Genomic DNA, 25,179 nt, shown 5'->3' on the forward strand with positions numbered 1-25,179 from the left:
GTTTTAGGGCCTCAAAATGACTCCAGAAGTTCACGATCCAAAAAACTGCCAAAAATAGTAAACTGTGCTACAATTAAGGAAACTGAAAAACTGAAAGAAACAATGGTGGGGGTCCAAGTGGAATAGGTGGGTGGCCACCAATATCGACCTATATTAGAGTGTTAGTTGTGTTCCAGTACATTCCTACAAAAGAGAAGGATTGGGGTTGTACAGAACCATTTTCTTGCTAAGAGGGAATGTTAAATTATAGGAAGAAAAAGCTTCATTTGACTTGTGCCTTAGTCAAACGGGGAAATTTGAATTCCCACATTAACAGGATGACTTGAGTTGCAGTTAACAGGAGTTACATGGCCAAGTCACTTAGTTAAGTCAAATAGAGTTTGTGGGCATGAAGTAGATTTGTGCATGAGTTGATTGCTAAGATCTAGCGATATAAGCAAGTTATAGTTAGTGAAACTCATTTATTTGAGCTCTAGACATGAATAGAGTCAGTATGAGTTCAGCTGAGTAGTTGTAACTATTATTAACTCACTGATATCTCAGTTAACTAGTCAATTTACTAAAAATATCCCTAACCATGCATGTAATTCGAATTGACTAGTTGAGTGGAGGAAAAGGAATAATTGTATTTATTTTTGTATATTGTTGAATGTACGGAGTTTGCATTAAGAAGGTGAGTGTATTCTCTTGGAAATGTGAAAGGAAATAGGAGGAAGAAGGAGGCCTATTTTACCTAAGTATTGGGCAGAGTAGACTCAAGAGAAGGATATCAATATTGTAGTGCAGGTTGAACTTCAAGCATTTAAGTTTTCGTTGTAATAGATCATTGTTCTCATCTGATATAATACAAATAGAGGAGGTGTTTTTCCTAGTTTGGTTCCCTAGTTAAAAAAATTGTGTTCATTGTGATTGAATGACTGCATGTGTTTATATTGTATGTTTTCCCTTCCCTAGATTGAGTAGAAGAAATTCGTGTCTATTGTTTTTAGTTTGATTTCATTAGCAGCCGCAAATTTCGAGTTATTTATAAAGAATTGTCCCTCAAAGTTCCATCATCACTGCATAAACTATGAATACACTCCAAAGAAGAGTTCTTTAAAAAATCAAATCAGATCAACTAACAATGTATATATCCTCTCTTCAAACCTTCAATTCGAGGTGTGTTACTTCTTTCTAAATAATTGTATTGTGAAGATTATTTTTATAAAAATGTTCAAACATCCTTAAGTTGGCTCCTCACATCCTTCAACCCCTTCCTCCTTTTCCGAGCCACTAAATTACCCCATTACCTCATAAATTTCATTATTAGAAAAATAACAATAACCCACTAGAGTAGCCAACTTTTATCCCCTTGAGGCCATGGGGAGATGATATAAGCCTATAATCTTCATTAACAATATATCCATAGGTCAAAGTTTACTAAATGAAGATACCATCCCAAGATCCATAAAAGTGCTCTAGTCTCACCTAAAGCCATTTATTTATCTACCTATTGTCACTCCAAATAAACCATCCACCATAGTTGATACTCTTCTTTTTCCATTTTGGGACAAAAAGCTATGATGAAGCCCCACATCTAGTCCATGCATGTTTATCAAGTCCCAAGATATTTCTTATGTCACCTCCATCCTATCACCACACCATTCAACTAAGTTTAAATCACCCCCAAGTATCCATAAGAGAATAGGCCATTTAATCGCAAAGTTCACCTCTCTTGGTGCTAGCGTTTGGAGCATGGACCAAAAAAAAGCCCTAAAAATTGTTATAAAGCATCAATGTGATCCATACACACTTGTTATTATGACCATACCTTGATCTATTATGAAACAACTAGGGAAACTTTCATTATAAAGTAGCAATGCTTGCCAAAAAGATGAAACAAGATTTGTCATGGCCCACAAATTGGATATGGCATGTACAACAAAGATTAAGAATGATGTTAATGATTAAACCCTTGGAAAGAAGTTATTAAATTATACGAGCTTTGCATGGTGTGCAAAGGAATGTAATAGATAAGTTTGTTAAGTGACTGTTGGATCCTAAGCTTAGAGAGCGGATTGTAAATTGTACATATCGTAATAATAGCCTTAGTGTCATAAACATTTGAGTTAAAGTATAAGCCATAAATATGATTAAGGGGCATCCATGTTGTAAGTATAAACTTTATGTTGTATTTTTTATACTTTGTATTTGGTTGAGATGATAAATATGATTTGTTATTATTCATCATACAAAGCCTTTTCTTATATTTTACGAATGATTGGCAACAATATTCTATAATGGCGATCAAAGATATAACTTTTAGAATGTAATTATTTCATTACAAAGAGAATTAACATCACGTCAAGGCTCAAATAGATTATGCTCCACTAAATTCAAAATTTCAAGCATCCCTTCGTCTCTAAACATGGAGAAGCATTCATATTTTAGCATTATGTGTGTAGACAAAAGAGCACACAAATTAGAGGATTCAAGACTCCTTGTATTTATCTTTTAACCATTACATGAATTATTGTTCCATGTTTTGAATGACATTTTAATGCATTGTTTAGATGCTTCTTCCCTTTATCTTAAGGAGAATAGGCTTTCTTGTGCCAATAATCCTTAGTAAGATTCCTACCATTTCATATATAAAATAAGTTTAGATTCCTCCTTAGGAACCTTATTTTCTTAATTTTCTCTCCTTATTTGTTTGCCTATGTAGTAAAGCCCTTTTCTTCATTATTGTCTTCAAAATTTTGATTTTGGTCCTCTTATCACAAGGATGCCTCATCCAAATCTTCAAGACACAACTCCCTATTTTTATAGGATATTAATAGTAGTCACAAAATGTTAGTAGTCTTTTGGATGATTATTAAATGTCACATGGATTGTTTCTTGATTTTAAATTACCATGCCCATAACACACAGTTGAACTCTAATGCCCTTCACTTTCACAATAAGGCTTGAACTCTAGTGTGTATCTTTGAAGTCAATTTGAGTCTCATTTTTTAATGATGGGCTCTTAGTGATTATTATATATTTTTTAAGTCTCATTTTCACACTTATTTACACTTCACTTTTTTTCCAATATATCTAGCACATTTTAAGAACAAAATTATATGGAAAATAATGGATGTCTATTTTTCACACTTGTTTATACCCTTCACTTGTTGCCCAACATATTTAGTACATTTTGAGAACAAAATTACAATTGGAAAAGTTGTTAATTTAATTCTAAACATTTTTGGTAATTTGTGATGAAATAGTATCAATTGGACATGTAAAGATTAAAAAAAGAAAAGAATGAAATGACACATATATCAATTAAGGAATGAGTTTGTTTTCTTTATGGGAGAAATTTAAAGTTTGTTTTCTTTCAGTTTTAAAGAGCATTGGGCACATATGATAATTTCCAACTTTGTATTAGTATATCTTCATGTAATATGGGGGATAAATTCAAAATTTGTTTTTTTATGACCGTCGAAAAGATATATATGATAATTTCCAACCTTGTATTAAATGTTGAAGGAATGAAACTTTCATATGATATATGAAAGAAATCCAAATATTTTCTTTTTAAAATTTTATAATCCAATTAATAAAACAAATACTAATACTTTAATATTACTATAGAAAAAAAACTATGTCAAACTCGTTTAGTTTATAATTTCAAAAAAACATAGATTATAATTTCCCAAATATGTTGATAATTAAAAAATAAATAGAAAAATTATATACCATGTGGAAAAAATCTTATAATTTTATAATACAACTAACAAAAAAAAACTTTAATATTTTTTTGTTAATACATATTGAGGGCAGGCTTAATACAAATGAGTATAAACCTTTCCAGCAATACGTGAAATAAATATTATACTTATTTTATGCATAGCATTTCATGGAGTTGAGGGACAGATTCATTGTCCGACCTCCATACATATTTTGTCATTGGAGGCATGTTTGAAGAACAAAAAAGTATACAATTTTGAAGAATAATTTAAAAATGTTTGGTTTATTTTTTTTTTATTTTCAGATTAAAAGTTTCTGTGATTTATTATTTAAATTTTTCTAAAAAATGATATTGACAATTTACGGTCCACGCCTTTCAAACCTCTATTACCCAAATTCATCTTTGTTTTGATGAACTTCAGTAAAGGTTCGAAACTTGTCAACTGTAATTATCAATATGATTTATTTTTTATGTTATTACATAAAATTAGTTGGTTTAAAAAAATTTAATGATTAAAAAAAACTAAATTTTTCATTGTGAAATTAAATCCACTAATCAAATCAAAACACCGGAAGAAAACTATTTAAAATTTTGTTTGACTTGAAAGCTTGAGTTGTTACAGAAAGACTGCATATTTCAATGCGAGATTAAATTCATTAAGAAAATCAAAACAAATACAGAATGATCTACTTAAAAATCAATTTAAATTTTACTAATATTTTAAAACATTCAGGAAAAAAAAAAAAAATGCCATCCATCATTTTTGTTCAGGCCACCTAAATTAAGTACACCATTGCCTTCATGTATAAATCAAATCTTCTTACTTTTGAGTATAAGTTTACACTAAAACAACAAACAGGGTTGTTTGGTGTGAGATAAATTTATTTTTACTTATAATTTTCCAGGAGGATATTATTTCTTATATTTAGAGTAAAATGACTCATGCTGCCCTGCACACCCAAGGCTTCTGTCTATCTCTTACCCTGCCCTTGAACCCAAACATAGCAGAGAGTGGGATGGAGGCCCATCATGTAGAAGGTTTCCACAGCCCTCACATAGCCACACCATTCATTCAACATAGTGAAACCTCTGTAAAACACCTTTAACACAGCTTTTACTGAGATATTTACCCACAGTCCTTTGAGGCTTCACAGATATGTTTTTACAACTCTGTAATCTTCTTGCTTCAGCAACCTATCTCACAGCATATCTCTGCTGGATTGAAGCGAGGAGTTATATTCTTTAAACATAGAGCTTCTATAGAATTAAAAAAGAAACCCAAAAAAAAATCTTCGAGAGATTCGAACCTCGTTAGCTGGTTGGAGAGTACTCCCACTTTCCCCGAACTCCAGCCAAGATAGCATTGAGCAAGAATGAAGAGGAGTAGACTAGAACTCCACCTCTGTCAGTGCACCAGAGCTGTCTGGAACCAAGTTCTACCGAAGACTCACTGAAACCAAATTCCTGGGAATACTCACCGAGAAGACAACTGCCAACTCCCCACTTCACCCAAACCAGTCCTTGTAGAGCACTGTATACCCAAAAACCTTTATGCCCAAAAGCCTTTACATCCCAAAATCCTGCCATTGCACTGCCTGATACAATGAATGCTATCTCCAAAACAATCACTGTCCAAATCATTGGAATTTTTCTCCAACTAAGTCCATCACTGATAGCATTCAAATACACATGCAAGCAGTCCAAGCCCAAGGCAATAATAATGGCTGCCATTATTACAGCAACTGTGGCTTTAGAGGGTGGCATGGACTTTGTATCATACCATTTTCCAGCGCCTCCTTCAAAAGCAATAAGCAGAGCCCAACTAATGGAGCAAATCATGTTGACAGAACCCACTATAAAGGATAATGTTCTGAGGTTTAGACGATTACCTCTGAAGGTTAGCACTTGGCAAACATGGGTATTAGTAGCATTTGAATTAACTCGAGCCTCGGTTAAAAAGGCATTGGCAGCAAACCCATTTCCTTTACTATCAACGAGATGATCTCTTATCGCCCTCCTCGCAACCAGAGAGCTAGAAAAGCCATCAACCCTGAACCAGAAAGTTAGAAGAAGGTTCACTAATACTTCTGTGATTCTTGGCAATATTAAGGAAGCAGTGCTGTATTTTACTCGTGCTGAGCATTTCCCTCTTTGAGCAATGTAATTTTCCAGATCATCCGAAGCCATGATTCTGATTTCTCTGTCTTCCTTATCTTTAGACTTCAAAGATCTGATCAGCATCTTTGTCCAGACATCATTCTCTGCTTCATGCACTGGAATGCAGATGCAATTGTGCTCATTTAAAATGGGGGATTCCTCAAAAAAGTTAGGCATTTGATATATTGCAGCAGGGGATCCCACCATGGACTCACGCTCTGTCAATCTCTGGCCCTCCACATGTAGCAGGCCCTGGTTGCAGCCATGACAGCCATTTCTGAGGCAGCTCAGAGATGGGAGTAGACACAGAGAATCAGACAGTCTCTTCAGAGTTCCAGGCATTCTACAAGCGATCATGATTGTGATCTGTTCTACCGTCCTGAATACAATGCATCTGCATGACCCCCTGCAGATACAGATCTCTCCAGCAACTCGTGCAAATTCTAAATTAGTCAGGCATGGCAGTAAGATGGAATGAACATTATAGGCCTTGGAAATATATTTCATGAATTGCCTGATGGAAGAATTGGGGTTGGGGTTTGAGAGCATTACAATAGAAGCATCCCCTATCCTGCATGTTGTGAGTCCAAATCCATTTATGTCAGCCAATTTAGGACCTCCTATGGTGGCCAAAGCATCCCTGGCACCCATCTCGAGATCGAGTCTTCCTACTAATAAACTGGTAATAAAAATTGCCGCATTGCCTATACAGGTAATCACCACGTCAGGAAAACTAACAAAACCTGTTAAGTTTTCACTTAACTCGAGCTGTGCTAGAGCAATATTACAGAGCAATCCCAACCAGACAAGCAACTTAAGAATAAAAAACTGCATCATACATCGCCTTCCTTGCCAATCTCTGAATACAGCCATTTCAAAATACAATCTATGGGGAAGCTTTTCTGAAATCAATATTGACTCTGCAAATTTTGCACAAATCAAGTTTTTGAACAGAACATTTAATTCTATTGCCTAGTAGAAGCCCTTCACAAATCAAGTTTTTGACCAGAATTGAATGAATTCTATTGCCTAATAGAAGCCCTAATTAATCTCATTGTTGGATAAAAGTTGTATTTTTTTTCCAAATTATACTGAATATATATTAGGGTCGTTACTCTGGATAGAAAAACAATCTCTCCATGTACGAGATTTACCAGGATTGTATAACTGGCACAGGTTACTCCCGATCTCAATTAAAATTAAATTCTGCACACGCCAATTAATGTACAACCTTATTAACTTTATCAGTAAGGAATTTGATTTTGAACATCTGATTTCTTTTTTAAAATCTTCTTTACTGATTACGAACATATGGTTCGCCAATGGCCATGCCTTCTTTACCGGATTCCCAGTCCTCCGTTTAGGCACATTCGAAGATGTGAGGTAAAGAGAATCATTTCATGACTTTTTCTTTTTCTCTTTTCTTTAATTAATCTAACATTGTCAGAATGTAATTGTTTTTTCCCAATCTTTAAAGTTAAAAATGTTATTTATAAATAACTTAAAGCTTTGATGTAATAAGTAATTTATATTTAATTATAATTAAATATATATATTTAAAATATTATAACATGGTTACATTATTAATAAAATGAACTACAAATTTAAGATTTGAGTGGAGTTCAACTAGTTTGGCTCCTTCTCTGAAAAAAAAACTAGTTTGGCTCCAAGATTTTGTCCAAATATCACTGGTCAAATTGTTATTACTATTTTTTTCGACCTCTTCATTTTCTAAATGATTACTAAACTATAGACTCAATTATTTTTAAAGTTTTTATATACTTTCTAACTTAAGCAAGTTTAGACAAGTCACACTTCTTATATTCACTTATTTAGAATTAATTTCATTATTATATTTTATTTGTTATACTTTTAAACCTAAAATGATTTATAAAAAGAATATTATTATATTATTTATAATTAAATTAAATTGACTGCATTATCAATAATTTAATTTACCAAATAATATATCATAATTTACTATAAATTTATAAACATATAATTTTTATAAATAAACAATAAAATCAATTATATATATATATAATGAAAAGCAAATACAATCCAATAAATTATTATAAAATATATTATAATATTCTATGTTGCTTTTCTTTATTCACATGGGTGTCCATATTAGGAAATTATTATAAAATATATTATAATATTCTATGTTGCTTTTCTTTATATTCATATGGGTGTCCACATTAGGATGTGGAGCATCTAATTCCTGGCATGAACGTTTTTTTCTCTTGGTTCTAGTAAGATAGAAATAAGTGAAGTATATATTTTAAATATTTATACTAATTAAATTTACATGAAAGGAAAATATTATATTTTTGAGTTTTTAAATTTTAATTTAATTTTTATATATAATAAAACATTATATTATAATTTTATATTTTAAATAAATAATATTTTTAAAAGTATTTCAAATTTTTTAATGTACATTATTTATTTTAAATATATTTTAAAAAATCATATATATATATATATATATAATTTTTTTAAATAATGAGAAAATCTATAATAATTTAATTGTCAAATTAATAATGAAATAATATTTATCATTTATTATTAATAAGTGTGGAATAGCTCATCATTATTATTAAAAAAAATCACTCTTTCTAAAATAATCTAATGGTTTTCCCTAAGGGGTAAACTTCCACTCCTACCAAATATTTATAGGTTTTGGGTTGTTAACTTGGTTTGGTCTTGGGTTGTTAACTTGTTTCCCTACATGGCTAAGCAAACTCTTAGTCAAACACAATCACTTTTAGTTCATGATTCTTTTTTATAAATTCATGAAAATAATATTCATATTTAAAAGATTTTTTTTTTAAGAATTTTATTTATATTAAAGGTTGTCAAAGTATTATGAAGAACATCATTCAATAATTTGTTAATGTTATTGACAAATCAATTATGTCAAAAATAATATTAATTATGTCATTTTTCTCTTTGCATCAAATACTATATTATCATGATTGAGCGTAACATTTCTATCAATAAAAAGGTCCCATTACAAATCCCATTACAAATATATTTGCTTCACTTTAGTGGAAAATACATATAAAAAATTGTGATAGAAGTGAACTTATAACATGTAAAGTTTATATAAAATGTTATTAAAGTTATAACTATACATTATTATTCAAATGCATTCATAAATGATTATCATTACTTAGAGCATGAACCACACAAAAAAATATATGTCAAATGAACATTTTTTAAAAAAAATCCATAAATATATGTCAAATGAACATTTTTCAAAAAAATCCATAAATACATATTAGAGATGTAATATATTGTTGTGGCTATGTAGATATAGATATGGAAGAATGGAAATAGATGGATGAAAGCACCTATAGAGAATAATGTATGCCTTGATATGCATTTTAATATATATATATATATATATATATATATATATATATATATATATATATATAGATATATATATATATATATATAAACTTACAATAACACACATATAATGCATATTTTTCAATTACATATATTATATAAAATATATGCTCTTAATTAAAAACCAAAACTTGGATTTTGACATTTTTAATAAGTGTAGCCTTTATCCCAAATCATATCATGATACCATAACAAAGAGACAAAGAAAACCATGACCCACTCATAATAGAGGGATAGAGGGACTTATGTTCACTTGTACCAAATCTAAAAACATAATAGATAGAAAAAACAAAGAACTAAAGTCACAATAGTGATCTAAAATGATGGACACTAGTTATATCTGCTATGACATCTCTAATTACATTGGACATAAGGATACACTATGACATTGGTAAGAGATTAGCAAAATTTCTAAACTCTTCTTTCTCAAACTATAGCATTATTAACATAACAAATTATTTTAAAATTAGTAGAGTTTAGGCTTCTGTGATCCATATCAAGTTTACAAAGGATTTTTCGGTGAATATCACATGAGACATCATTTGTCGATGCGTTTCGAACCAACGAGTGGCTCAGTACTCAATTTATAAAACCACACGCTGCTCTACAACCTGAGAGCCTCAGCTCCTTCCGCGAGAACCGCACTCTGCGGGCTTTGAAGCCTGCGGCTCTGCCCGCTCTCTGCGGCACCTCCTCACTGCGGGCCTGTCTGCAGAAGACCTGATCCTGATCTGAGACAGTCAGCAGATTCTCTGGCTAGGGTTTGGCCATTGCTGCGTGGCTGCCCCTGTGGCGGCTGGCATCTGGTCAGATCTTATGGAGTCGCTGGGCCACCACACGGATCCGCCCCCTGATCCTGCCTTTGATGCTTTCAATCAGCTCCTGGCTGGCTTGCCTCCAAAGAAAAGAAGTGATGCATCAAAATTCGTTAAGAAACTCGATGAAATTCCTGAGATCTCTTTGCCTCCGGAGACCCCCATTCAAGTAGCTCTGTCTCTGGCGGATCGTGGACTCATTGGCCAATTCACGGGACTTTGGCCCTCTCCGAAAACTACTGAGCAATGGGTTAATAGGAATTGGGCGCCTCTGATTAATCAAAGTGTAACCTCATACTTTCTAGGGCGAGGGTATTTTCTCTTCGAATTTACCTCCAAAGAAGACAAAGACCTGATCTTCCAAAATGGGCCGTATTTCATGGGTCCTCAGGGACTCTATCTGAACAAATGGACCCCGGACTTTGACCCGGCGGTCGATGTTCCCAAAGTTGTTCCGGTATGGGTTCGTCTCCCAAATCTGCCAGTTCATTGTTGGAACTGGGACTCCTTGAAGCACATTGGCAACTCCCTCGGAAAATTCATAGATCGGGCAAGCAACAAGGATCAGTACGACTGTGCCAGGATTTGTGTAGAGGTAGATCTAGAGGTGGGACTACCAGAGGCAATCAAAATCAAAGTCGGCAGCTGGTCTCATGTGCAGATCTTGGATTATGAACAACTGCCATTCAAATGCAGGAAATGTCACGTTTATGGGCATTTTGCCAGAAACTGTCCGACCAATGCAGAGCCAGAGAAAGGGAATGAAGAGGGTTGGAACCAAGTCAAGCGAGCAAGAGCCAATCACAAGGGGCAGAAACAGGGTGGATCCTCTGGCAAAGGCAATCTCCAAGTTAATGTCCAGCGTCCCCCTCCCAAAAAGATGCAAGAAAACAAATTTGACCCTCTAAGCCAGCCGACAGAAGACACACTGGAGGTAGAAACCCAAAAACCAGTCTCTCCAAGTAAAGGCACTCCATCAGCTTCCCCCAAAGAAGCTGAAAACCCCAAAGGCATGGCCTTAGAGGATGAGGAAGAAGAGCAGGAAACTGATGAGTCAGAAGAAGAAGGAGAAATAAGATATTCCCAAACCTCAGTAAGAAGATCTACAAGAGGTCGCAAAACAGACAAAGAAAAAAGAGAGCAGCAGGCCTACAAAGACAAGCTTCAGGGAAGCTAGCCAACTTTGGAAAAACTGTTAGCCTCAAAGCCTAGGATGCCGAAAAGTTAGCCCCAAGGCTCCAAGGGAGCCCACCATAAACATAAATAATGAAGATCATATCCTGGAATTGCAGAGGTATGGGGAGTAAAGTCAAGGAAGAAGCCATGCGAAGCCTGATAAGAACAGAAACTCTAGACATACTTCTCATCCAGGAGACCAAGCTGGAAGACATAGTCTTCCTTCAAGCAAGCAAGAAACTTTGGTTTAAAAGTGAAGCAAGAGCAGTCTCTGCCAGGGGAGCCTCGGGAGGGATTGGCACTCTATGGAACGCCAACAAATTTGCAGTCATCAGTGAGGCTAGCAACACTCACTGGTTGCTGCTGAAAATGCAGAACCTGGATACTAAAGAAATACACTGCATCTTCAACGTATACTCTCCAGTTAGTGCGGGGGAAAAAAAGGTATGTTGGGACTCGATAAGACATCAAGCAGATCTAATGAATCTGGAAAATATTATTATTGCTAGAGACCTCAACCTCACCCTTAACTCATCTGAAAAAGGGGAGGTAGTGCAGTTCGAGATCCGGTAAGGGAATGGACAGAGGACCTCATGCAAGACTGGGACTTGCTGGATATCAAGCCCTCTTCCGGTAAGTATTCTTGGACCAATAAAAGAATATGCCCTGGTCATATTGCTGCCAGATTAGATAGATTTTTCATACAAAGATCCTATTTGTTGCTTGGATTAGAACCTAGAATGCACATCCTCGCCAACAGTATCTCGAATCAAAAACCCATAAAGCTAAACCTTCTATTTCATCCTAATCTGGGTCCTATACCCTTCAGATTCAGCCCCCTCTGGGTCAAGGAGCCAGACTTCATGCATCTAGTCAAGGAATGCTGGAGTCAACCTGTTAAAGGATCCCCCTTCTATATTTGGGAAGAAAAACTCAGAAGGGTAAAAGGAGCTCTAAAAAAATGGGCCAAAAACCTCTCCAAACCTGATATAGAAAGAAAAAATATTAAAGTCTCCCTTGCCACTCATCAATCGCATATGGAGAATGTTATAGTCACAGAGGAACTGCTGGATCAAGAGGCCCGTCTGCAACAGCGCTATCATAAGGCCTGTCTTGTTGAAGAGGAATACTGGAGATTAAAATCTCGAAACCTCTAGCTCAAAGTAGGGGATAGAAACACTGCATTTTTCCATAAACAAGCACAGATCAGAAAATGCTTTAACACCATCTCCGAGATCAAGGAGGACAGTGACACTTACAAGGAGTTTGCAGACATCAAGAAGGCAGCCTACACCCATTTCCTAAATCTGTACAGTGAAGAAAAGGATCAGCGACAATCCTCAGAGTTCTGTTCCTGCTACAATTTCTCCTCGTATGAACGAAATCTTGGAGGCAAAAATCACTAAAGATGAAGTCAAAAAAGCCCTTTATGATATGGATCCAAATAAGGCCCCTAGGCCGGATGGATTCTCTGCCAGGTTTCTTCAAGCCTGCTGGCCTATTATTGAAAAGGATCTTCTCAAAATGATTCAAAAATCTCAGAACACTCAGAAAATAGGTGGCAGCACAAACTCTGCCTTCTTAGCCCTCATACCTAAGGAAAAAGGCGCCAGCAACTTCAGTAGATTCCGGCCGATTTCCTTATGTAACACTGGGTACAAGCTAATCACAAAAGTAATAGCAAATCGACTGAAGCACATTCTTCCCAAAATAATTCCGGAGAATCAAGGAGGCTTCATCCAAGGGAGGCAGATCGTGGACAACTTCACCCTAGTACAAGAGGCAATTCATTCAAGCCTTCAGTGAAAAGAACAAGGTATGGTGATTAAACTTGATTTAGCAAATGCTTGTGATCGAGTAAACCATATTTTTCTTTTAAAAGTCATGAGCAGGTTTGGGTTTGGAACAAACTTCATTAATTGGATCCGGGCATGCATCTCGGAGCCATGGATTGCTCGTCTTGTAAATGGAAGAGCCACGGACTTCTTCAAAGCTTTGAGAGGGCTTAGGCAGGGGTGTCCCCTCTCCCCTCTGCTATTCGTCATCCAAGCCTCCGTTCTCAGCTTTCTGCTAGACAAAAAAATGCAAGACCAAGATCTTATTGGACTGTGTATAGCAAGAGGGGTCAAGAACATTAATCATGCTTTATTTGCGGATGACACTCTGCTCTTGGGTGCTGCCTCTCTCTCCTCCGCCTCCAAATTCAAAACAGTTCTGGAAGAATTCAGCAAGGGCTCAGGCAGCGTTGTAAACAAGAATAAATGCCACATCTTTAGTTGGAATACCCCGCCCAAACTTCTCTCTGCTATTTATAGGTGTTTGGCGTTTGCAGCCTCCTCTTTATGGACTTCCTTCAATCACTTGGGCCTTCCTATTGTTCACAAAAGACCTTCAAGTAAAGATTGGCTCCCTCAACTCGAAAAATTTCGGTCTAAAATTCAAGCTTGGGGCTTCACCTGGCTCAACTCTTCTGGTAAATCTGTCCTTATCAAATCAGTGCTTTCTAAACTCCCCCTATTTCAATTTGCAGGGATGCTCGCTCCAGCAATCATATTAAAAAAAATGGAAGAGTTTATACGAAGGTTCTTCTGGAAGGGAGGAGAGCAAAACGAAAGCAAAATACCCCTCATTAGTTGGGAAGCCATATCCAAGCCTTTGTGGGAGGGAGGTTTAAACTTCAAAAACTTTGGCCAGCAAAATGTAGCAATGGCAGCCAAGATCATTTGGAGGATCATCGCGCCCAATCTTGGCTGGGCCCAAATGGCACTCTGGAAAAAATACTTCCGAGGTCCTCACTCCTGCTACTTAGACAAAGTGATCCAATTGCCCAACTCATCGTTCCTCAAGCTGTATGACAAGGCTGCTTCTCTAATCAAGGACCACACCCACTGGATCCCTGGAAACGACAAAAAAATAAGCATCTGGACTGATAAAATCATGCTCACGGATCCGATCGATGACAAAGTACCCACTAGAGAGTTGCGGGAATGGATGGATAGAGAGGGGCTGCGTACACTGTGGGACATCTCCCTCTGGAATGACACTGAATGGGCAGGGTGGAAAAGAGTTGAAACGCCAGAACATTTGATCAACGAATGGGCCACACTGATCGATCTCCTCCATGGTCTGGCGCCCACACACAGGAGGAAAAAGGACGAGTTAGGCTGGGGGCTGAAAGTCAGAGGGTATACAGTCTCTGCGGGGTATGCCAAGTTGATCGAGAGACCGCATCTTCCCACCAATCCAGCACCCTGGCAGGGGATCTGGCGCAGCAAGTCATGGCCCAAAATCGATTTTTTCGCCTGGCTACTATGTCATGGCCGAATCCTAACATTTGAAAGATTGCAGAAATTAGGATTCTATGGTCCCTCTATTTGTTCACTGTGCAATAATAATGTCGAGACAACAACTCATTTAACCCTGGAATGCAGCTTCTCCAAGCAGATTTGGCTCTCCCTCATTCACTCCCTGGATCCCAACTTCCTGCTCCCTTGCTCCATCATCAATCTCTTCTCTAACTGGGCAAACAAATATCCTGGTCCTCCTCCCAAAAATCTGATAATCAAAACAGCACGGGCTATTCTTCCAAAAGTTACTTGCTGGCAGATATGGCTAGAACACAACAGAAGAATTTTTAGAAACTCCAGACAACATTACAAGGCCGTTGAAGTTAAGATCAAATGTCAAATAAAGGAATGCCTGTCTGAAATAAAAGATGATTCTAGCCTCAGCCAGCAGGATATCACTTGGGGTTCATTCCTTGACTTACAATTTCACCCAGAAATCAGAATTGCCCCTCCTCTTAAAGATTGGCAAATAATGAAACCGGAAGCAGACTTTCAAGATTGGCTCAAATCGCACTCAAGGTACTCTCTCTTCTTCGATGGGGCAGCTAAGGGTAATTCAGGCAGAGTGGGTGCAAGAGGTGTCGTTGTAAATTCAATTGGAGAAAAAATACACACCTATGTTTGGGGGCTTGGACACTCAACCAGCACTCAAGCTGAGGCTTTAGCTCTCTTGCAAGGCCTTAAGACCCTAAAGGAGCTAAATATAAAGGAAGCAATAGCTATAGGCGACTCCCAGATCATTATAAATGCAATGGTCTCCGATCCCCCTACTGTTGATCTTAAGCTAGCCAGGCTGATATTTAGAATTAAGGGCCTAGAAAATGCTTTTCAGAAGTTGAATTACTACCATGTGCTGAGAACACATAATAAAGATGCGGACAATGAAGCAAATAAAGCAGCCCTCCTCTCTGTCGGGGTCAAGCTGAAAGACGGAGAAGAATCATGGGAACCCATCCCATAAGCTGTGCACCACCATGTTTTACTGCTTTATCTTAAATAATTTGTCTGTATTTCCAAGTGGGGAAAAAATTCGGAAATAGAATCAATAGAAACCCAAGCAAGGAAGAAGGCCTCAAGTTACAGTAGCATTCTCACTCTCACCAGTGAGATACACTAGGATTTAGACATCCTCATTGTAAACAAACTTTCAGCATTCAGGCCAAGATGAATATAATCACTCTATAACCATTTCTGTCAAAAAAAAAGAAACTGTCAATGGCTCAATGAATTGTGGTAATATGGAGTATTGATTAAATTATGGGTAACCCAGTTAGGAATGTTCTATGTGTAACTTATATTTTTAGAATTCTTTTGTCATGAATATATCTTTACTAATTATTTTGTCATGAATATGTTGCTCTGGGTATTTGAGGGTAATTTCACAATTGTCTTATTTAACTGAGTCTTTGAATGTTACCGGGAAAAGTGTCTATTTAGAACTGCTCTATCCCACTAAGGTGTGACAGCTGCCTTAGAAACAAACAGAGAAAACTACTTTTGTATCTCCTTTATGAACTATAAATAAAGAGGAATAGGAAGAACCAACCTGTGTCTTGCGCTAGTCCTTTGGTCCAATCTCTCTCCTCTTTGACAGCTTCCAGCTACCTGCTCCCTTGCCCAGCTTCACCAAGTACCTGTAAGATCACAGAAGAAGAAAACTATACAAAGACATGGATTTATATTCATAAATAACTTAGGATCAGATTTAAGTTAACCATACAAATGTAACAAGCATCAATGATACAAAAAACATGGAGGAGAAACTCAAATAGTTTTTATTGATATACAAGAAGATCCAGGAGGAGTTACAACCGATGATTCCTAACCCAGCATCAGCCTCCCAGCAAAGAAGCCCCTCTTCACCTCCAACAAAGCATAGATCACCCAATTCTCTGATATGTGTCTCAAAACCAACAGCAATTCCTTACAATGTGCAAAATTCCAGCCTCTGGATCTCTGGGATGAGGGATCCATATATAGATGTATGCAAGGAGGATGAGTCAGCTTATGATTTGATTAGTGGCTTCTCTCTGTCAGTTCTTGCTTCCACTTGGAGACTGAAGGCCTCTTACTCATCCTTGGTCGAATTTAGTGAGGCAAGTGTCATAGGAGAAGATTCTGGAAGCTTCCATTGTCTCTCCACCTCGTGGAATGACACTACCATTTGTCATTTCCCGCTCAACGCACCCTGATAGTGCATTTAGGTGCGTTGCAACGCACCTAGCCAGTGTATTCAGGTGCTATGCAACGCAGCTAGCTAGTGGAGAAGCTGAAATGATCCTGTTTTGACTTATTCTGAGCAGTTTCTGGTGGAGAAATTCTGGGAGAAGCTGTAATTTGTTGACCTTGTTCCTTTAGGAGTTAGAACAACACTTTTAGGGACTTAGGAGCCCTTGGTTTATGGACATTTCATGCTTGGAGTTGCAAGGCACAAAAATGTCTATAACAGTTGCCCCCTAAAGTATGAGGCCGTTAATCGGGTGAAATGCTTTATTATGAGGATCCGAAGTTCTTTCAATGTTGGGAGGAGACCTGTAATAAGATACAATACAATACATTATCTTCATACTATTTTTCATGATCTAGCTGAGGCGGGCATTCCCATGCTCAGCTTTATAAATTCATTTTTCATGTACATAGGACAGACAATCGTTTGATTGTAGACTGACGATTCTGATAGAGCCGTCATCCTTTTGGTAGGATGATTATCTGTGCTGCAATGCTATACATTTTAATGTCTTTATTTCCCTGAATATATATCGCAGCCCGGATGGATGAAACTAGATCTAGGGTCTTCAATCTTGTCCGATCTTCACTCGAAGTACAAGTCGATCCATGTGAGAAATGTTTTGAAGTCGAACATGGAAAGACATCGCTTTGATTACCAGTCAATGATGTAAACTGTTAACAAGCGCGAGAGGAATCACCGATAATGATAATGATCCTCAAGGTACTGCAGTACAATTCACGTGGTGTGAATAAATGACTTGGCGTCGAACACCACGCAAAATCTTTCGGTCGAAGGTCATTGATGTAAACCTGTCGCCGGAAGTGAGAAACTTGCCATTGAGGCATGCAAGCTTCAAAGTACTGAAGGGGGTGTTCCTAGACCAACTTCTTGGATAATGAGCTGATGTCGACAAGAAGTGATCCGTCACAGGAGGGCCTTAATGAATCCCACATCAATGACACGGAACGGAGCAAATGATTTTGATGGAGGTGAAAACGATCTGATGATATACGGTTCAGGGTGGTGGTCATGAAAGAATGAAGTATAATGTATGGTAGTGGGTGGGACACAGGTGACTTCTCTGGATGACTTCTCTTGAACCTATCGGAGACACTGATTTGATGGATTGGTAGCATTAACCCCAAATGTGGATGGTATGGCGTGACCATGGCAATGTGACCGGTGAATGAAACAACCCAACCCGACTCGGGCACGGAGCGGAAGTGTCATGTTCAAGAGCGACTTGCTACCAATAAAGATTCTTTGAGTTTTCTTCCCAATTTTTCCCCAATCATTGCTGACCAATACCTCTTTATTTTTATCAAGCTTGAGGAGGATAACATATGCTTGTTCTATAATTTGCCCTTCGGGCAAACCCATCGCTATGTTTTAACGAGCCTAGCGATAGTGAAACTCGTTCTCGTCTAAAGACAAGTTTGTCGCTATTAATCTTTTTAACGAGTTTAACGACAAAGATAACTCGGTCCTTTTCATTTTTAGAGAGTCTGAAAAGGTACGTAAAGGTAACTCCAAAATTCCTTTTTTGTCATCTAATCCCTTAAGTCCGAAAAAGTATAAAACAATACAGAAGGGATGAATTTTCGATAGCTTTAACGAGCCGAACAAAACAAGCGCTCGATCTTTTTGTGTAATAAACCCTCAGGTCCAAAAAGATTAAAATCTAGAGGAGGATAGCACTTCCTATCCTTTTAACGAGCTGCAGAGGCCAATGGCTCGGCAATCTTTTCATATTTTACGAGTCAGTTGAAAAGAGCTTAAAGGAGACTCGTCTTTTGAGGAACGAGTGATAAAAATGGGTAGCAGCTGATTCCAGGTAAGGTTTGGAATTTTCCAATAACGGCAGTGTCACAAGGATGGCTAGTGAAATCACTCTTCGCAGCTGTTCCTCAAAAAGGGTAAACAATCAAATGGAGGTGAACGATCGGCCAATGAAAAAGTGGAGGTGACGGTGCAAACACGACCAAGGCTTTAATGGCTGAAATACTTCATTCATGGTGGTTATTTACCTGGGAATAGTTCATTTTTAAACGAGCTTAAACGCGGGTGGAAACATTTGCTCGGTGCGGGTTTATTTTTTAACGAGTTTGAACCTTGCGGTAACACTGCTCGATTAATCCAGTCATATGATAAGAATGTCTCATATAAAAACGGCAACTTTTAGAGTTTTGCCCCACATCCTTTCTTTATACAAGTTAGGAAACGACTAACCCAAAAAAACAGATAAATAATCACTCTTTGCTTGCACTCCAAAAGGTTTGCATGCCCCCAGGTATAAAATAGAGTTTCAAGGTTACCTCTACTTCTTTCCGCCAAAACATTTGTTTTACCGAGAGAGGCCTACCTCTTACAGGTTACCCAAAGATTGTTCTATTCACGATGTAAACAAAACACTTCTTCGGTGATGTCTACCGAGATAAACAAAGGTGAGCGATGATGCCCGCCAACTCTCATAACTTTGACAAGAGAATCTTATTCTAGAATAACCCCCTCTTCCAATCACGGATGGGGGTACAGACTAGTCATATTCTCCCACGGAAACCTACCCTATACCCGAAGTTTTCCTGCCGAAGCAGACCAGGATGCATGCCCCCTGGGTTTCAGTCATATCCCTCCGAATTACTCGCGCTCATCGGGAGGACGGACTAGAGATTGAGACATTTCTTGCGTGAAAAGACCATTTAGGGATGGTATATGACTATTTGCTATGCGTGATCCGGGAAATGAAAGCTGGTCCACGAGCTTGACCACTCTTCCTTCGTGCGGAAAACACATTACTCTAAAGAGTGAGGAGACAATTTATCCCATGCAATAAATATAGTCTCGTCCAAGGAGTAGGTTATAATCCAAGGGTCCTTGAACTACCATTATGTTCATGCGAACTGTCTTCCTTCTCAATGTTATGGGCACATCGGGAAGGATCCCTAAAGGTCGACTGGTTCCTTTATCAAAGCCTGTCAGATTTCTCATCTCAGGAAAAAGCGATGGCGAACCAAGCGCTTTCCAAGCAGTTGAGGAAAGGATACTCACAGAAGCCCCCTCATCTATGATGGTACCAGCCATAACCATTCTATATATTTGAACGATAATTCGGAATGGTATGCTTGCTGGTAAACGGGGTCTGCCTAGTTGATTCTAGTCGAAGGAGACAACTAGGTTGCTTGGAGGTGGGACTGAATAGACGGCCGGGTACGGCTCTGACGAACTTCCTTCCTGCGGTAAAGGAACGGGTAAATTGCCCCCATGTTCGTTGGAGTCTGTGCTTATGAAGAGAATTTGGACAGTGTCATCCTTGTTCTCTTTAGTGACTGTATCATCTGAAGATGAAACCTCTGAAGGCAAGACCGGGTCAACTGCCGCCTCGACCTTTTGACTTTTGTCTGGTATGGATCCAGATGGTTTATCTTCAATGATAGGTGCTTCAGCCGACCACCTGAGCGGGCCAGCCGGATTTTCAACTAGTGACGGACTCGGCAAGAGTTTTTTATATCCCGGAGGAAGTCGTAACGGTGAAACCGGACGATCATCCAAAACTCTTTTAGCTTCGTCTAAGAAGGGACAACGGTGGACGGTATGATTGCCTTCGCACAGTTTACAAGGAAATCTAGCTTTCCCTTTTTGTCCTGGGGCTTCACTTTCACTAGTTGACGGTGTGCTTTCAACATGATCATCAGAGGTTGACGACACTGGGTTGTGCAAACGAGGAGACCAGTCTCTTAGTATCCGAGGGATGCAAGGACAATCTCTGTGAAAGTGGTCTCCTTTTCAAATGACACATGGCGATTTAGGCCTGGTCGGTGCAGTGTGTGGATTTTCGTTAGACGACACTCTTTTTCCCCCATTCGCCTTTGGCTCCTTCTTCTTCTTCTCTTTCTTCTTCTTTTCCTTCTTCTCCTTAGGAACTTGACTTTTGGCTTTACCAGCCCCATCAAGCGAAGAGGAAGGAGGAGGAAGAATTAGAGGAAGTAGAAGGTTGGTGGGCAACTCTGGACTCGTCTAATTGTTGATTCGATTGTTCAGGAATAGTGGTGTTCTGAACGACAGAGGTTGAGAAGAGCCATACTGGAAAACCAATTGTCAGCCCTGGAAGCGACAATGTGGCCATATGGGGTGCACCAACATCTCCCCAAGAGGAGAAGGGACTAGGATTTCCACCAAGGGGAATTCCTTGGTTGGTAGACTCCATTTTCTCAACCCAAGATCAACGTAGGAAAGGGGTATGAATATTCCATTTAAAATAAATTTTTATACGCTTTGACACAACTTGTTTTTTTAGTTTTTAAGAGTCGAGAAAAAACAAAAGATGACTCTAGTCTCCTTCGATTTTTAATGAGCCTGAAGTGACAAGTGCTCAGATGGACCTTTTCCATTAAAGAGTCTGAAAAGGAATGAAAGGGACTGCTCTGGAGGTCTAGGTAGAGGGAGTACCAAACCAATCGCAAAACTGCAGAATAATTTTTACGGTACGGCAGTCAATCTTCCCGAATGCTGTGTTTAGTGCATTGCGATTAGTAGGGCGGCCGACATGGCTTCCTATGGATAAAGGATTTAAGCCTATAGGGGTCTCCCAAAATATACTCGACGGTATGTGGGAGCACAAGTCCGTACTAGCACTTATCGTCTCAAAGTGGAGGAATCACCCAACCATCAGTGAGGACAACAGTTACCAGGCTTTACGATGCCGGAATACGTCTCTAGCCTAGACCTCTAAATGTTGTGCGTTAAGTTCCAAAGCATTGTTAGATTCATTGAATTTATTTTAAGTTGATCTTTCTTATGAAGTTTTCCTTTTGGGTTCACCACGAGATGTAGATGTAATTCCTAAAATGCAATCTAAAGATGATAAACAAACTTTTATCTCTTTTCTGCAATGAAAATCCTAGCTACTAGGGGAAAAGAAAGACACAATCTTTTCACAAAGAGCAAAGAGCACACTGTAAATGCACTTTCCTAAATCAAGCCAGACAGACTGTCTATATGCAAATGCACATACATGTATTTGTTTTCCACTTTCTTAATATTGATGCTAAAAAGAAAGTTGATGTACAAATCTGAATTTGCTTTCAAGCGACAAACATAAACAAGCTTCTTTTCGAAATCAAAAGGTAGAGATGATTACGACACTTTATGATTTTGAAATAAATACTCGTTTTGACACTAGAAAGTCACAAATTCAAACCAAAGGCAATAGTAAAAGCATAATCAACTATCAACAGCAAATAAAATTTCTCCTATGATCAAAATCGACACTTGCGACAGATCTAAATCAAAGGACGACAGTAAGACTATTCTACTTTTGCAATGGAAAACTGTAAATGACTCAAAAAACACACAAAAACATCTACAATTCTTTTGTACAAATGAGGCGGAATATCAGTAAGGAAAAGGGGTTTGAAACAGTCATATACTGATCACAGGCTGCAAAATTCAGAGACATAACTGGAAATAGTGAAGCACAAGAACCTCAGCTGCACAGGGCTAGGCTGATCAGCGCACCTGTAACACAGAGAAACTGGATTGCAGCGCAGGTTGCCCTTTCGGGAAGTGCGTTGAAATGCAGGATCTCTTCACAGTACCTGCGCTGGGGCAGAAACGAAAGTTCTATCCGGGTTCTGGGTCACGGTTTGCAGTTTATTCTTTGGTTTTTGGCCGAGTAAAAGCAATCAGTAATGCACAATCAGGGGTAGATCTATGGAGGGTCTAAGAGCTATCACAAGGGCAATCAGATAGTTTGTGAATCAGTTGTTCAAATCATAAACAAATCCAGTGAATGGATTGAAGCAGCAAATGTCTACTTTGCATTTGTTATGGCAAATGCAGTTCGAATGCTACTTATAAGTTTATGAAACAAACAATAAGAGATACACAAACAAACTAATTAGACAATCGCTCCCTAGTGGAGTCGCCATTTTGTTACCGGGAAAAGTGTCTATTTAGAACTGCTCTATCCCACTAAGGTGTGACAGCTGCCTTAGAAACAAACAGAGAAAACTACTTTTGTATCTCCTTTATGAACTATAAATAAAGAAGAATAGGAAGAACCAACCTGTGTCTTGCGCTAGTCCTTTGGTCCAATCTCTCTCCTCTTTGATAGCTTCCAGCTACCTGCTCCCTTACTTGCCCAGCTTCACCAAGTACCTGTAAGATCGCAGAAGAAGAAAACTATACAAAGACATGGATTTATATTCATAAATAACTTAGGATCAGATTTAAGTTAACCATACAAATGTAACAAGCATCAATGATACAAAAAACATGGAGGAGAAACTCAAATAGTTTTTATTGATATACAAGAAGATCCAGGAGGATTTACAACCGATGATTCCTGACCCAGCATCAACCTCCCAGCAAAGAAGCCCCTCTTCACCTCCAACAAAGCATAGATCACCCAATTCTCTGATATGTGTCTCAAAACCAACAGCAATTCCTTACAATGTGCAAAATTCTAGCCTCTGGATCTCTGGGATGAGGGATCCATATATAGATGTATGCAAGGAGGATGAGTAAGCTTATGATTTGATTAATGGCTTCTCTCTGTCAGTTCTTGCTTCCACTTGGATACTGAAGGCCTCTTACTCATCCTTGGTCAAATTCAGTGAGGCAAGTGTCATAGGAGAAGATTCTGGAAGCTTCCATTGTCTCTCCACCTCGCGGAATGACACTGCCATTTGTCATTTCCCGCTCAACGCACCCTGATAGTGCATTTAGGTGCGTTGCAACGCACCTAGCCAGTGTATTCAGGTGCTATGCAACGCAGCTAGCTAGTGGAGCAGCTGAAATGATCCTGTTTTCACTTATTCTAAGCAGTTTCTGGTGGAGAACTTCTGGGAGAAGCTATAATTTGTTGACCTTGTTCCTTTAGGAGTTAAAACAACACTTTTAGGGACTTAGGAGCCCTTGGTTTATGGAAATTTCATGCTTGGAGTTGCAAGGCACAAAAATGTCTATAACATTGAGGAAACTTTCCCAATCTCTATGGGTAGTTTTTGACATTTGGGTTTGGTATCCCTACTCTCTACCTCTAAAGACTTTAACATTTGTGTTTTTAGCTCTAGAATTTAGTTTATTTAGCCAATTGCAGTTTGATCAATCTGACTTGAATTCCATGTTTATTGGTAATTTTCAAGGTTAGAGGAATCATTTTAGTTTCTTAGTATTTAGACTTTGTAGAAGAGAGTTTCACAGGTTATCTTTGGGTTATGTCATGAACCTGAGATGTGGTGAGTTTGAAAATCTTATGGGTTTTTCTCTTGTAGTGTAGCCATTAGGTAACGATTTCATTGTATTCAAGTCGGGAGGTCAGGGTTTCGTGTATCATCCTTCTTCCTACTTTATAGGTAGAATGTCTATCATTCTTTGTCCCTATTCTTCACTTGCAGTTGTGCTCACACCTCTTCGATAGAGAATTAACAATAAGAGGGGTGATGGAGGTAACATAGGGCATAAAAGGGTTCACCCTTTTGCCTATGAATTTGTTGCTACTCTTATTGATGTTGTTCCTTTGGAAGTGAGGAAGGAAATTCTATTGATGGAAAATAGGGAGGCAGGGGAACATCCTTATCACTCTGACTTTGAATTGGTGGGGGAAGATATGAAATGGGTTCCCGACCTTGGTAGATTCTAGAAAAGTTGGTTTCATTTTATGAATTCTCTGGTTTTACATCAACATATGGTTACTCTATTGTGTCTCATCTTCAAAGATAAACATGTGAAAAACTACAAATTTTTCTCTTCATTAGAGGAAATTAAGTGTATGCTCCACAACTTGAGGTTATGTCTAGATAATTTGGACTCTCGTTTGGCTCGAGTAGAAAGATTCTTCATGAGTGATTCCTCCTCTAGTGATCCCACTGATACTTTGGCTGATAGTGTCTAGACACCTACTCTAATATCCTCTGACCGTGACTAGGACAATGACTCCATATATTTTTCTCATCAATTTTGCATATGTTCTTCAGGTCTGGATTCTTATGGGCAGTTTCTTTCTTATTATCAATCTAAAGTACATAGAATGGGAATATTTTGCTTGTTTTCTTGCTCCACTTCTTACAGATTTCATCGAGGTGAAGTGGGACTTGTGGGTGTTTTGCTACTTCCCTTTAGAGCCTTGAGCCTTTTTAGTTGTTATCTTTATAGCATTTCAAGTCCAGGGGCCTGTGTTTTTTGTCAACATTATCCTAATGGTGAAAGTGTTTCAATGTTTTCAATACGTTGGTGTTGATGGTCCATAATATTGATGAAATGGTTCTAGTTTCGCTTGATGAGATAGTGCATCTTCTCCCAGTTTGCATGCATGTGTACTAT

The 25,179-nt window shown here is 38.0% G+C and overlaps 1 protein-coding gene across 1 annotated transcript; it reads right to left on the bottom strand.

The window, feature by feature from the left end:
* Positions 1-4,533: 4,533 nt before the first annotated feature.
* Positions 4,534-7,037, bottom strand: LOC149253003 (uncharacterized). The gene has a single exon (XM_089456747.1). It carries the CDS (start codon positions 6,740-6,742, stop codon positions 5,024-5,026), a length of 1,719 nt encoding a protein of 572 aa, XP_089312873.1. The 5' UTR covers positions 6,743-7,037; the 3' UTR covers positions 4,534-5,023.
* Between the last annotated feature and the right edge of the window lie 18,142 nt (positions 7,038-25,179).

This window comes from Pinus tabuliformis, chromosome 7 (assembly GCF_031772625.1).
Source record: "Pinus tabuliformis cultivar Carrire ecotype Pingquan chromosome 7, CPIR1, whole genome shotgun sequence".
NCBI classification, from domain to species: Eukaryota; Viridiplantae; Streptophyta; class Pinopsida; order Pinales; family Pinaceae; genus Pinus; species Pinus tabuliformis.

Coding starts and splice junctions, on each gene's coding strand:
- LOC149253003 (XM_089456747.1), bottom strand. CDS start 6,742: ATGGCTGTATTCAGAGATTGGCAAGGAAGGCGATGTATGATGCAGTTT.